Genomic DNA, 15,999 nt, shown 5'->3' with positions numbered 1-15,999 from the left:
CTTTAACACAGAAAATTTCAAATATGTTGGGAGAGGACATGCTTTTAGCTCCAATGGCCCAAATATTGCAGGATTAGTGCTGGGGGATCTAACCAGAATTGGGAATAAAATCATATTTGTATATACACAACTCTAGGTATATATATGAATCCACCCTTTTTCATCTTCTCTTTTCAACTACTGTGTCTGTTTCGGCAGATTTTTATTATTGCTGGCAGTTATACGATGTGCCATAGTCCATTTAAGGCTCATATAACTTTCCAATGATCACAGATCAAAGAGGAAAGATGGAAAATAATGTTAAATGCCCCCACTACCAACAAATATTCTTTATATCCAGGTTTGGAAGCTAACAAGTCTCCCATTGTCACCTCTAAGGATATAGTTTTCCCATTTAATTGTGGACCTTTCTGCAGCAAGAAAAGCAGCCGATTTGAAGAAATTAAATAGTTTCCCAACTTTGGATTAAAAAAAGATTTAATCATCACAAACATGAAAAATGACTAAAACAAACCACAATTTTCTGAACAAACATATTACAAACACTGACTAAAAGTAACACCTTGATTTTGACACAAGAAACAAGTAGCTGGTCGATTCAGTAAAGGACCAGAACAGGAAACAAGAGCTATCACTTCTGCCTACAAATCAGCCCACACAAATGTAGTATCTGCACCTCCAGGAGCTTCAAAGCTAAATTTAAAGTGGAAATATTTAATATCGCTCAAAACAGGAGTTGATGTTTTATATCAACATTAAATATCAACCCAACAATGTTCCGGTACATTCAAGCAGTACAACATCCAGAGTGAAAAGCTTCATGAGGAATACCGCTTCATTAGCATTGGGCGATTATATTTTGAGAGTTCCATAAACAGACACTTTCAGACAATTTAGCAACAGAAACAAACATGGAGTGGTTCTACTTGTCCTTAACTAGCATCTTCTCTTAGTGATTAAAGCTAATAAATTATTATTAGATTGTAAAATGAAGTTCCTCATTTAGGTCAAATATCCCTCAACAATTCCTAACACAACACTGGTTCAGCTATGAGGGAGAGCAAGCACAAACACAGAAGAGAACATGATTGTGTGGCCATGGTGTTTTGTGGGTTCTTCAATAAAACCTAACATGGCATACACAATAACTTGTTCTGATCAACAATGATCTAAATTAACAGTGTTAAAAGATAACGGACAACTTCCATAGGTAAAAATCAGCCTGTGGGTTAAGGAGTTTCACCTGAAAAGACGCCTCTATTGAACATATAGTGACAAAAAGTACAGACAATGCAACAAAAGTAAACAAAAAAAAAACATGCTTCCTGAAGGACTCGCACTTTGTAAACAAGATTCAGTGATTCAATTTGCATTCTTCCTGATGTTACTCTAATCCAAAACATCTGACTCTTCTAAAGTTTGTGCATTTGCCTCTTAATGACATTGTCATCTTGGATACTGTTAGAAAGATTTTTTTCATGATTTTTTCGTGTTGATACCTAGTATGTAACAAAGAAGGAACAACCATAATAATAACAATAATAATGCAGCTCAAATGACAAGACTTGAAAGATCTAAAGATTGCTTTTATTTTTTTTTTTTTATTTAAATTTTATGTCCAAAATATACAACACAAATTATCTAAACCTGTAAGTAAAGGTTTTCGTGTAGTGTTTGCCATTAAGCACTTTAACATGCCAGTCTCTATTTACATGGGCGTAACCATGCATTCTTTGGGGGGGTCGTGTCCCCCCCAATACTGGGAAAATACCAATCTGTCCCCCCCAATAATATTATGTACAAATTTGTTAAATATTTCCTAATTTTATGAAACCTGGCTCAACAGTCCGTCTCTTGTTATATATAAGGAACGTTTATAAGGAAAACTGAAGTGTGTGACCACCCCCCTCCCAATTGTACACTTGGTTGCGTCCATGTAACGGCGGCTCGGTTTGAACCACCGGCTCCGACCGCCAAATGACAGAGGAAACAATAGACAGCGTTGTGTGAAACCTTGGAGGGAGCAATGAGTCCTTCGTTACCGAAAAAGCGGAAAAAGCAGGACATACGACGTTTTTTTCAGACAGTAAGCAACTACATAGCTAAAGAGGAATGATGTTGTCAAACTGAGTGTGTTAATATTTGAATTAATTTGAAATATTTAACTCGTTAAAAAGGGCTCAGTTTGTTAGTTGAGATAGCTAAGTTAGCTTGAAGTAAAGAGACTGGTATCATATGAAGCTAGAGCAGTGTCTCCCAACCATGGTTACGCCCTTGTCTATTTATAATATATGTAGGAGTTCTCCACTCCTTACACAGTAAATAAAATAAATATGTATAAATACCAGTATGTTAAAAAATATAATGTTTTAGACCTTAATAAAATAAGCAGGTATTAACCAAAACACGAATTGTCATTGAGAAATAAACAGCAGGAAAAACCTGAAAATTAACCAAACTTGAAAGAAAAATCTAATCTGTTCAGAGCACCAGTAAAACTAGTGGGAAACTCTTAGTAGCACCGAGAGCACATGTCTGACCTTACATGACGGGGCAACGAAAGGGGAAAATGTGAAAGCACATCCAAAGAAAAAAAAAAAGAAGACGATGCAAATTAGATATTTTTGCATGGCCTGGCTCAGAACAAGTAAACTAGGCTCCAAAGTGTAGCACCTGTATAACGGCTATATTATGAATGACTGCAGCAAAGCCAGTATAAAGAAACATTGAACAGCCACACACAGGAATTTCTCAGTTTGGGATCAATAAAGTGAAGTAAAGTGAAGTAAATCCATCAAACCATCTATTCATCCATAAATCTAGGCTGAACCCTTGGGAACCACAATTTGACACAAAACTATAGTCTAAATTCAGTTTTAGGTCTGAGGCAAGAATAAAGACATGAAGGAAAACACGCACATAGCTACACCTGCCTCACAGTCACGCACATGCTCTACTGCAATGTCATTTGTTGATTGTTGAAAACTGAGGAAAAAAATGATTTAAATATGATCCAAAAAAAACTTCATATGTGCCAATAACCAGTGCTCTCTCTCTTTGGCTCTTTACAGTTCTAACTTTTTCTTTTTTTTTTCCATCATCTGCCAAGCAGTTTGACTTAAAATGGTATTTTTCAGAGCAGAAACACCATTTGGGTAATCACATAAGGGGTCAAATGTGGAAGGAAGGTGAGGTCTACTCCACCAATGTTAGAGGTGCTACAGATGGAAGAGACAGCACCGGTGGTTGAGGTCAAGGGCCGGCTTCGCAAAGCAATTTTAAACTTTTCTCATTAAACTTTGGCAATTGAGGTTGAATCTCTCTTTAGCTTAAGAAAACTCAATTGTAAAAATGTTTACTTCCAAAAAAATACTTGAGGTTCTTTGGTGATTACTGCTTTGGACTGAGCTGACAACTTGTCCATTACTGCACCCTCACTATCAAATTGATGTACTCTATCTCTATATTTAACACTACAACGCTATTTGTCCAAAATAAAGTATTTGTACGGAAACATGCTGTAAAGAATACAAGGAAAAGGAGAGCAACAATATTTTTGAGAGAAACAAACCCAGATGGAAATATCATTGACCTCTGTATCAGTTGCCTGCTTTACTCTTTCAGCTGGGAGAGGGTGATGGCAGGCCTGGTAAGTGTCTGATAACCCGGGCACAAGAGGCCTCACAAACACACGTCTGGATGTCTTTAGGTCAAACAGCACTGTAAAGCCTCTCTGTTCACATTTCCCTTGATTTAAAAACAGACTTATTCACATATATCAATTCAATTCAATTTATATAGCGTCTAATTAGGGCTGGGCGATTTTGGACAAAAATAAAATCCAGATTTTTTTCTCTGAAAACCCGATTTTCGATTTCGTTTTCGATTTTTTTGGTAAAACTACAAAAGACAATGGAATAAATTGTTTCAAATATTTTATCTTTATTTTTAAATAAAAATAGCAAACAAATTTCCCTACTGGGAATGAAGTGCAATTGAAAGACACTGTAAATCCTCCTTGAGTTTAGTAAAGTGACAACATTTACAATTTTCTTGACCAAACAAAGATGACTAGACGAGCTCTGTCTATAATGCAGCCAGCTGCAAAAAAGGAGAATCGATTTTCCGATTTTCCTTTTTTTAACATCGATTGTGATTAATAAATCCGATTTAGATTTAAAATCGATTAATCGCACAGCCCTACGTCTAATACAACAAAAGTTGTCTCTAGGCTCTTTCCAGAGACCCAGAACATGACCCCCGAGTAATTATTACATAAACAATGGCAGGTAAAAACTCCCCTAGTGGGAGAAAAGCCTTAAGCCAAACAGTGGCAAGGAAAAACTCCCCTTTAGGAGGGAAGAAACCTTGAGCAGGACCAGGCTCATAAGGGGGGACCCCCCGGAAATTCAAAAACAAAAAAAGAACAAATCTACCAATCACTTTTCCTACGCTCCGCATTGACGTGACCCGTACATTTGGAGAGAGGTGCATGTCAGGTTACGCTGTAGCCTATGCCATTGAGTTTAATCCTATGCTGCCGCTACGACGTAGCTTTGATGCAGACATATAAATCAGGCTTTAGTGGTGCCACCTCACAACGTGAAGCTTCCCAGTTTGAATGTCACTAATTAGTGTGCATATTCATTTATCTAATTTGGGTCAATGTGGCTCTGCGACGCCCTGCGATGGACTGATGACCTGTCCAGGGTGAACCTCTGCCTTTCGCCTGTAATGAGCTGGGATAGGCTCCAGCAGACCCCCCTGACCCTGCAAACGATAAAGCGGGTATAGAAAATGGATGGATGGCTCTGTGACTGACTAGTGACAAATCCATACCACACCTCCCAAGAAGCAAAACTGGGACCATTTGGCACTTTTGCACTAGTCTCACTTCAGCCCGGCTCGGCGCGGCTCGGCGCGGCTCGGCGCGGCTCCACACGTGTGTTTTCGCACTGCCAGGGGAGAAGTGGGGGGGTTGGGGTGAAGCTGCTGTGACGTACTCAATTGCGCAACCGCTTTGTTCATGTCGGCGCTGATGAGAAATCAGCTGGAGCCGCGAGCGGCTGAGAAAAAAACAGCCCTTCTACATCCCTTTTTTAATTCTCTCGTCAGTCACCAGGTTTATGAACATCTGCACCTCAGAGTTGGATCACCAAACAGACGTTTTGCGCTTTATAATAAAATCGCTGCGAGCCGCGGGTCACTCTCGCTCTGACTCCCGCTTCCTGATTCAAACGTCTGACGGCCCCGCCCCCGACCAATCAGAGGCGCGGAGGGTGGTGACGTCAGAAATAGTCCCGGCTCAGCCCGCTATAGAACTTCGCTGAAATGGTTACAGAAAAAAGTATCGACTTGGAGCAGCTCTACCCGTCTCAGCCCTAGTGCGAAAGTGCAAAATGGGGCCGTGGCGGGTAGAACCGAGGAGAAGCGATACTAGTGCAAAAGCGGCTATTGTGATGGAAAAATTGTGTTTCTGTTCTCTTTCTTCCAGCTCTGCTTATCCAAGTTATAATGAGCATGCATCACTTTACTATCCATGCATTTTTGCCTTAATTAAATTCCCTTGGTATCCCTTATCTATTGCTTTTATGTTCTTTTGTCTCTCTATCCTGCCCTTTCATACCCCAAATACTGAAAGGAAAATGGTCACAATCGCTGAGTCTGTTTTTCCTGGAGGTCTCTTCTTCTTTAAAAAGAGCCCTTCCTTGACACTGTTGCCCACCACCAAACTGACTTAACTTAGCATCCTATAAAACTATTGAACTGAATGAGACAGTATTCAAAGACTGCATTTAACTGAACACGCTTGAATTACATTCTTAAAGAATTAATTTGTGTGTATTGAATTGGACTTGGATTTAAAACCTCTACTTTATTTGCAAAGTGATATGAAACTATATATATTGTGAATTGGTGTTATATAAATGAACTTTTTTGTCTACACTATTCAAAAGCCCAGTAGTATTTCATATAGTTGACAAAACAAACATCCTTTTCAATTATGTATATCTGCACTTACAGATAAGGTTATATTTGTATTGCACATCCTCAGATAAGGGGACGAATGCCTTCACATTTCCTGTCTCAAGCATGTTCACATCGTTGTCGGCCTTAACTCTGCTCCTGGTTCACTCAGCCATTCAGTGCAGAGACAGTGGTTAGGTCTGCTGCAGCTTCTACCTGCTAAGATCCCATTGTCCTAAATTAGGACAAAATTAAGCCCTTTGTCTTAAAACTTGTATTGTCAGTACTGTAGTGGATAAGGGCAAACTCTTCCTACTCTGTGCTTGCAGTGGTAATGGGAAGAGAGATCCATCAATAATGCCATGAATAGAGTGTGTAAAAAGAGCTTTAGAGAAGGAGGTTGAATAGATGAACTGCATGTAGCAGTAAAACAAGGCACTGCTATTTTTTATATTAAAATAAAAATACACATATGTAAATGGTTCACAAACTATACATGGGGGCCTTTACAAAACCTGGACAGTCTGCCCAATTCAATTCAATTCAAGTCAAGTCAAAATACTTTATTTATCCGAGAAAGGAAGTTATTGTTAATGTTAATATATATTGTTGTCACGTACTAGCATTGGGTATGAGTAACTGAAATGACCCTTAGCAGGTGAGAGGAATTGAGTTTTCAAGTAGGTACTGATGTAATTGCGGTGACTATTTATTACGATTCCTCGTCATAAAACAACTAGAATGCGGGGTATCATACTTTTCCAGTTCCTGGTAAAATAAGCTGATACCTCTGCATCACGTCCTTGTGGATCTTGTCAAAGATAGACATGATGAAGAAACAAATCCAAAACAAAAACATACAGTACACCTGACATAAAATAATTGTTGGAAATCAATACGAGGGATTAATAATAAATCAATAAATTTTAAAAATAAAAATCTATGAACAAGCACTAACATGACCTGTTACGAAATCATTACACATGTTAATATTTTGATGAAGACGTCTATTTTCCAAAGTATTTTCTGAGTGAACAAAAACATCAGGGAAAGAGACCTCCCCTCCTTTTTCTTTCAAGGAGTTCTAAAATTAGTCAGGAATTTGGTTCTGTGCCTCTGTAACACACGCCCCCCTAAACTCTCCGTCACACACCCCCTCACTCTCCAACATAAACAACATAGCTTGCATACAGGAGAAGTCTTTTAAAAAGGGGCTTTTTACACTAGCTTATTAAAGTGAAACCACAAATGATTAGCATGTGTCAATATTAAAAAAAAAAAAACAAAAGCTGCAGTTCAATATTATTTTTAACAAGATTTTTCTAGATTTTTCTATTTACGGTATATGTCGTTTAAAAAAAATTAATGTTACCGGTACATGGTAGCACATATTGTCGTTTTTTTTTTTTACTGCTTATTCAGACCAGTTGCATGTGAAACAATCTGAGCACAGATCCTCAGACCTGCTCGTCTCCAGCCGCCTCCTGCAACCTATCTGGGGAGACACCAAAACTTTTTCCAAGCAAGCTGAGAGGAATAATCTCTCCAGCAAATCCTGGGTTTACCCAGGAGCCTCCTCCCCATGGGACAAGTCCAAACCACTTCCCAAAGGGAGCCGTTTGGCGTTCCATCATCTGTATGATGTAATCTCCATGTTGACTTTAAGTATATTACCAGTAATAATGATGAGGCTTGTTGGGACATAGATGTAAAAGTATTTCATAAATGTTATACACTTTAGGAATGGTCTAATATACAGTATATGGTGTATCTGACTTATTCCAACTGGTCAAAAGAAGACAGTTTTGTTGAGACAATTAAGAAAAAAAGAAAAACTCACCTTTCTTCTAGTGGAACACCGTCTTTTCTTCGCTCCTTCTCCACCTGAACATGAAAATATGCAATATATTACTCAGGGAGGTCTAAGCAGGAACCAGTTAAGTATTTATCTTACATTACTATGTGACCATAAAAAAAGAAACAATCATGTAAGTTGGCCCTAAAGGATGTATGTGTGTTGACTTTCCCAACCGCCTAAGGGCTACCACAAGAGAATTTCTGCACATTGATATTAACTCCGATGACAGATTTTACCTTCCCTGTATTTCATTTTTTGAAATGTTTTGTCATACATACAATACTATTTCAAAGTTAAACTGGGAAACCCCAACAGTAAAAGTTGGAAAACTTTTTAAAAAGCAGTACTTCCACTAAACATTTGACATTCTGAATCTAATCAAATCAGCACACAGCAAGTTTTGAAAATGGAGCTCTCAGAGAATAACAAGAAATAGTTTTATAATCTATAACATATTCTCACAATTGAGGATCGCCAAAAGAATTTGGGAATGGTAATCCACGACTTAACTCTAAATGTATTCTTATTGGTACCATAATCATACAAAGACAATCAAATGGTCATGCGAGAGTGGGAAAAAAAACAAAAACATCTTAAATCCTATTGTAAGACTTTGCATATCAGAAACCAAGACAAAAAATCCCACCTCAAATGAACAAAAATACATTAGCCATTACACTTTTTCATTGTTATTATAATTGATTTTATTATTTTTAATGCAGAAGCACTATGTAAAAACTAGGTACTCTTTTGTTTCCAAAGTAATTAAAATGGTAAGTAAGCCAGGTGCTGCTGCAAATCAAATGCAATTGATTATTTGATTCCTCTGGACAGACAACAACAAAAGTGGATAAGTTTGGTCATAATGTTAAGCATGGTAGTGGAGAGGTAATGATTTAGGTTTGGTCTGCAGCCACAGGAGGGAGGGAGCTTACAGTAACCGGGTACAACATGAACTCATCTATATACCCAAGTATTCTGGACCCAAACCTTAACCATCTTTCTCACAGCTAAAATATGGGTCAACAGACCAATGATCACAAAGTTACCAGGAAATCTTCAACTTGGTGGCTCAAAAAGAAAAGAATCAAGATGCCCTGTTAAAATCAAGACCTCAAACTGATTAAAATGCCATGGCAGAAGCTTAAGAGACCAGTGAATAACTGAATTACAATCTCAATGAAGTGAGAAAAAAAAAATTCTGTAGAGTCAATTTAATTCCAACACAACAAATGACTGACATACAGAACATTTTTGTTTCAATTGATTACTGTTAAGACAGGTTCTACAGGCTGTGAAATGCAGTGGTTTACTTGAAGGTGGTTTATTCTTCGCCACTGAATCAATTATATTGTCACGATGCAGGCATTCTGAAACCGGGGACCCTACATCATAGTCTATGCTTTAGCCTGATGTAAATGCCCACAAATGTTTTTAATGGTTGAGTCAACCACAACTACTGTGACTGGTCCCCTCAGTAGCAGTACGTTTTTCATTTATCAAACATCTGGATCTAAGAAAAGCCATTTTAAACCTTCCAGATAGTTAGATAAATAAATGTATTGATTGCAGTAATTTCAGTAAAAATGACTAGTTATCAGCTCCAACTCACACAACATCTGCTGTTTCAGACCATATGTCTAAAATGAATGAAGAAAGTCAACAAAAAAGAAACTTAGTACTGTAAGCTAATGCGCTGCACAAGAGAACCCGCACTGCCAACTAGCGTTTGGTGGCGTAATAGACTGCATGACTCAAAGAAAACAATGCACAAATATTCAGACGCATACATCACACTTTAAATTTTAAACTTTTATTTGACTTTATAACAAAATGAAATGAGATGCAAGGCTACAAGACCACAAACTTTATCTGTCTCCTTTTTTTAAATGGTAAAATAGTCACCTGCAGCTTGAATAACCTGAGTACACACATTGTTGTAAGCAACAATGCCCCCCCAAGCACCTCTAAAGCTCAGAGTCTTGATGGTATAATAAAACACAAAACTAATTTTCCATCTGAATAAGTACTACAATGAGAAACAAAAAAACAACAGACACCTGTGCACACCCAGAAGATGAAACCTGCTGGGTGATAATAAAAAGATTATTACAAGTAGGAAAAGCTGCTCTTGTAAATCGGTGGGTTTCAAATTAGAGAATGCCCCAAGAGGAATTCTTGACATTTAACAGATAGAGTTACAGGTTCAAAGTTTTGTCAAGAGTCTGACATCAACCTCATCAATTTTAGGCAGGTAGTTTAAATGTTTCTGCTGACCTGTGTATGCCACAGCAACTCTTGCATCACTAACTTATTGTGCCCATAAAAGCAGACTTGACTTAAGGACGTCCATGCTCAGTTTCACATGACCCACACAACTGAAACAGGTACTCCATTCATTGTCAAACATAGTACTCAGGGCTTGGCATTGACTCACTTGCCCAGTGTCTCTGCCAAAGTTGGATGACTGATGCATTAATGCCCAATTGGGCTGGTTAAAAATGAACTGAGGCAAACTGTCAGCCACCCCTGATACCAATCAGGCATTATTTTTCCTGACTTATCAGCCAATCAGAGGCAACTCATATCTCAAATGCACTCCTTGTAAATATATTATATGTTCTCTCTGACTAAGTTCCTCCAACCATCAAAACCCGACCAGAAACCAGGCAGAATAAGCAATTACAGAAAAACAGGCCCAAACATGTGACTAATAAATAAAACAGAAAAGGAATTTTACATGAAGTTGGCTCAATGAATGTCCTTGGGTCTGCAATAACACATGGTTTCTGAACAATGCTGACTAGTAAGTCGAATTAAAATTAAAAACTCATTACTACTTATTTTTCATGAAATGTATTTAATTATTTAAATACTTTCCAAATAGCGTGACCTAATGATCACAAATCTATGCCAAACTGTAGCATACAACCAGAAAAACAAAATATCTGTTTATATTACATTTGAGGACTTTTCTGTTTTCTGTTCATGTGACCGAGTGATTCCAAATCTATTCCAACTTGTAGCAGTTGAACAGAAAAATAAGGCACAACTCTTTTAATTGCATTTGAAGTCTTCTTCGATTTCATAACAATTTCTATGTAGGAACATTTTCTTATCGATTTTTATGTGGTGTAGCTTATTTTCAGTAGCTCTCAGCCCATGAGACCATATGACCCCAAACCTAAATTGAATTGTATAACACCAAAAGACAAATAAAACATATCTTTTGGTATGCACTGCATTCATTTTAAACTAATATTTTTTTGCGAAATAATGAGCTTATTGGTTATATTCATGCAGTATCTGTTTACTATAGCTTTAACACCACATGATAATCAACATTTTCCTTTTAGGGCGTGCATGTTTGGTGCTCAGGAAAGTTGAACGCTTGAGCAACATTTGTAAAAAAAAAAAAAAAAAAAGAAAAACAACTCAATGTAAAGCCCTGGTACTCATGCATGTTAAAAACTCTGCCAATTGCTCAACAAGGTAAACAAATAAGACCTGTCTAGTTCCTTTTAGGGCATGCATGTTTGGTGCTCAGGAAAGTTAAATGCTTGAGCAACATTTGTAAAAAAACAAAAAAAACAACTCAATGTAAAGCCCTGGTACTCATCCATGTTAAAAACTCTGCCAATTGCTCAACAAGGTAAATACATAAGACCTATCTAGTTATGTCCTCTTGTAACCACGTAAAATATTCATCTGTTCACTGAGCCAATATTAATAACTATATTGAATGCTGAAACTCTTTTGTGATATCTCAAGTGTCTGTGCTAATTGTGAAAGTGTCCAGACTGTGGAACAAACTTAATTATAAACTTAATTACGTAAATCAACAGAATCCAGCTATTTCGATGGGCAGCATGATCTGCCGTTAATTATTAACTTTTTGCACAAAAGCGCACGTCTCCAATCACAGAAGACTTAAACACTGATATACTGAAAAGGTGTTGTTTATTTTACACGATTATCTCTTTCTGTTCAGGACGATGCCAAATAATCAACAGTCTCTTCCCTCCATCCTGCAAATAAAGCCACCTCCCTCAAGTAACAAGAATAATCTGCTGATGACCTTTTGACAGTAAACTGTTGCCTTGTGTACTAGCATGGTTATTAAAAATGTCTCAGAGAATTTAAAAACAGCTAAAATGATTGTTGTGCATATGCTAGAAAAAAATCCTGCACAATAGAAGATTAATTACGGTATATAAACCACAGATTCAAAGCAACATGTTGGAACAGCGAAGAAGCCATAAGATTGCATCTCTTCTACAAAGCTTTCAGTTCACATCACACATCACAACCACAATGTTGACCAGGGAAAAACCTGTGGATGTTTGTTATCTTGTTTGTTGATTTTTATGCTTGTGATTGACCGAAATAAATATTAACTAACTAACTGACCAAATGTTATAATGGATGGCCCTTAAATAAAAACAAAACAAGAAATGCCTTAGTCTGATTTTACGTATAAGTTGTGAACAAACCCATGCTTTATAACCTGATAATCATCAAAAATGAGCATGTATCCATTTAACAGTCTCCCTCCTTTTACCTGCTCCACATGTTCATTCATTTGGCTGCATTTGAAAGTTAAGTTGAGATACAGAGGTGTCAAGTAACAAAGTACAAATACTCCATTACCTTACTTAAGTAGAAATTTTGGTTATCTATACTTCACTGGAGTAATTATTTTTCAGACGACTTTTTACTTTTACTCCTTACATTTTCACGCAATTATCTGTACTTTTTACTCCTTACATTTTAAAAACAGCCCCGTTACTCTATTTCATTTCGGCCTTTAAAAAAAAACTATCCAGTTAAATTGCTCCATCCGGATAGGGTGAATTTGGCTGTGGTTGTTTCAGATGTTCTTGTCCAGTTTTGTTCTTACATCCGTTGCCCTCAGATTCTTGCAACTAAACTTGGATGTACATTCCAATAAAGGTTAGGATAAATGATAACATGCCTCTGAAGTTTGACTTTTTGCACCATTACAATACTTATAGGCAACTAGTCATCATATCTCCTGCCCTCTGAAACACATGTTAATGCTCAATAGTACACATTGTTCTTTAATATATTTGCATTATACTAAGATGCATTCATTTTCAATGGCTTTTGTCCTTAATAGCTTTTTTCCCCTTTAAATTACTTTTATACTTTAAATAGTTTTGAAACCAGTACTTTTATACTTTTACTCGAGTAAAAAACTTGAGTTGATACTTCAACTTCTACAGGAGTATTTTTAAACTCTAGTATCTATACTTCTACCTGAGTAATGAATGTGAATACTTTTGACACCTCTGTTGAGAGCATGGTTCTGCATGTACGCACTCTCAGTTCCTCCTCAGTATATAAACAGACCAAAAACAGAAAGTGTGCTCACCTGAAGTGGGACAAACGGCTCTGCCTCCTCTGGCTGCCAGACCTCGACCACGCTGCTGGACATCTGACTCAGAGCTTTGTGGAAGAAGAAACAAGCAATTAACACTCAGATGCTTGACAAGATAATAAACATGCTTTAATTAGAAAGTACGTTACACTCAAGCAAGCCAGCACCGGGGTATAAATCAATCAATCAATCAATCAATCAATCAATCAATCAAATTTTATTTATATAGCACCTTTCCTCCAGGTGCATGAAATACAAGGTGCTTTGACATTTTGATTGAAAAATAAGCATAATAAACAAATAAATAAAAAACTGGGAGACCAAAAAATAAAAAAAATAAAAAACTGGGAGACCAATGCCCTGACATACAATATAGAATATATAAAATGTATAAAAAGATAAAAGTTCAAGGATTAAGGCTAAAAAATAATCAGTCCACAACAATAAAAAAATAATAATAAAAACATTATAAGAGATAGATAAATAAATAAAACAGATACCTTTAAAAAATGTTAAACAGAATAAAACTATAAAAATGTGATGCTACATAAAAGCCAGACCAAAGAGATGAGTTTTTAGTCTACGTTTAAAAATGTCCACATTTCCAGCTACTTTATTTTTTTTTATTTCCATAAAAGCTTATAACAGTCGCAGTAACTGTTAAGGGTGTGGATATTAATCCCACATTCGAGTGAAGGAAGCAACTGACAAAGGATGATTTATGGTTCCGCGTTACACAGACGCAGAGCCTAGTGTGCGCGTCGCCGCGTACCCCTACGCCGTAGCCTCTGCGTAGGCTCTGCGTCGATGAAACGCGGGACCATAAATCAGGCTTGACAAAGGCTGTCTGCTAGCCGCATGTAGCAGCCGCTTTAGCTCGACTCGGCTAACCAACTTGGGGAAACAACATATCCGCCGCGAATGAACCGACTGGAATCGGCTTAAAATACTGTGTAGATTTATTACAGTGACAACCGATACATGTCCCCCCACCCCCCCTCATGGAGCTGCTCCTGGCCGGCTGGCCAGGTCACACTTTAACATTAAATCAAACAGGCAGCTAGCAAGAACTGGGGCTAGCTGGTAAACACTGAGACACATGCCGCGTTCCATTTGTCCTCGGAAGTGGGGATTTCCGAGTTCCCAGTCGGAATTTTCAACTGGAACGCCCCACGAAGTGGGATTTCCCACTGGGAAAGTGGGAGAGTCTTCGCCACCCCTGAGTTCACATTCCAAGATGGCTGCCCCGGTTGTAAACAGTAGAAGAGAGCTCTGTAAAAATTCGTAGCACTTCATTCTAGTTTTGGTCACACTAAATCAGTCGTATACAAGTATTGTTCGGCATATATATGCTGCTAGTGTAATTTACATTTTTCATGTGGCATATGCGAACTATAAACTTGTTTTCCTACTTTGTAACTGGAACGCTGATAACTCGGCTGTGACGTCATTCCCAGTTCCGAGTTCCCACTTCCGAGGTAAATGGAACGCAGCAACACTCCTGCCACTGGCTACAAACCCCCTTATATCCGCACAGATACACGGCTCAACCAGGGACTCTCTCAGTCAAACTTCATGTGCTTTTTGTTTTCACAATTCAACACGTTTCCTGGTGCAAATCCCCCTTAATGTCAGATATAAAAGAAAAAATAATAATAAATAAATAAAGAGGAAATAAACACAAACCTTGGAGCTGAGCCCCTCCGCGCTGTAGGAAGGGGAGAAGTAAGTGTAGTATTCCCACTATTATATTGATCCAGGTTTTCCTGTGACAGTGGCTGCCCTGGTGGAAGTCCTGCTGCCCCGCCATGCTGCCGTCTCTCGGCTCAGCTCAGCCTGCCGAGCTGCTGCTGCTGCTGCTGCTGCTGCTGCTCTTCCTGCTGCTCTGCTGGCTCACTCACACACACACACACACACACACACACACACACACACACACACACACACACACACACACACACACACACACACACACACACACACACACACACACACACACACACACACACACACACTCCCCGCCTGCAGAAACAGGCAGCGGGTGTAGTTCACATCCAACTTTTTCCCCCTGCAGCTAAATCCAGCAAATGTGACAGAAAAGGCATGAGGCAACATGTTTAAACTGTCCTACAGTTGGGTGTTGTACAGTACTTGAACTTATATTAGGGGCCTGAATATAACACTATTGGGTGAATAGATGGGTGAATAGTGGAATTGGCTGAATAGAATAGAATAGAATAGAATAGAATAGAATAGAATATAATAGAATAGAATAGAATAAAAGTATTCTATTCTATTCTATTAGAATAAAATAGAATAGAATAGAATAGAATACTTTATTGTTTATTTATCATCAGATATTCATTCTTATTCAGTTAGAGGTGGGAAGAACTTTCATTTACCTCTTTGTCTTTTACCTCCAGTCACCAATCCTTTATCAAATTCCATGGCCCTCGACTCTGGAACTGTTTAGATAGATCTCTTAAGTTAGTGTCATCCTTAAAAATGTTTAGGACCAACTTAATGGGGTATCTTTTATATAGACAAAATTAACAGGCTATTCGTACTAAAATGAAATTGCCATTTCATAGATATTTTTGTTTGGGTGTTTATTGTATTTTTCTTTGTTTCTTTTACCTTTTCTTTTCCTTTCTATTCTTTTTCTATTGATTGATTTGTTTTGGTGATTTTGTATTGAGGGGGAGGATTTTTTATAACCCCTTTGGCTTCTTTTCCTCTCCTGCACAAATTATTTGTCCTTGTATGATAAAAA

General features: G+C 37.8%; 1 protein-coding gene across 1 annotated transcript in view; it reads right to left on the bottom strand.

The window, feature by feature from the left end:
• tmem131l (transmembrane 131 like) overlaps positions 1 to 15,102 on the bottom strand; it is a 35,236-nt gene extending 20,134 nt beyond the window's left edge. Inside the window, exons 1-3 of the mRNA XM_061719301.1 lie at positions 14,913 to 15,102; positions 13,221 to 13,294; positions 7,808 to 7,851 (exon numbers count right to left, since the gene is read on the bottom strand). Of these exons, the coding sequence (XP_061575285.1) occupies positions 7,808 to 7,851; positions 13,221 to 13,294; positions 14,913 to 15,036 (242 nt within the window). The 5' untranslated portion in view covers positions 15,037 to 15,102. The remainder of the gene's footprint in view (positions 1 to 7,807; positions 7,852 to 13,220; positions 13,295 to 14,912) is intronic.
• Between the last annotated feature and the right edge of the window lie 897 nt (positions 15,103 to 15,999).

Source organism: Cololabis saira, chromosome 1 (assembly GCF_033807715.1).
Source record: "Cololabis saira isolate AMF1-May2022 chromosome 1, fColSai1.1, whole genome shotgun sequence".
In the NCBI taxonomy this organism is placed as follows: domain Eukaryota; kingdom Metazoa; phylum Chordata; class Actinopteri; order Beloniformes; family Belonidae; genus Cololabis; species Cololabis saira.
The sequence above is the reverse complement of the archived record's forward strand: the minus strand, read 5'-3'. Positions and strand labels throughout refer to the sequence as shown.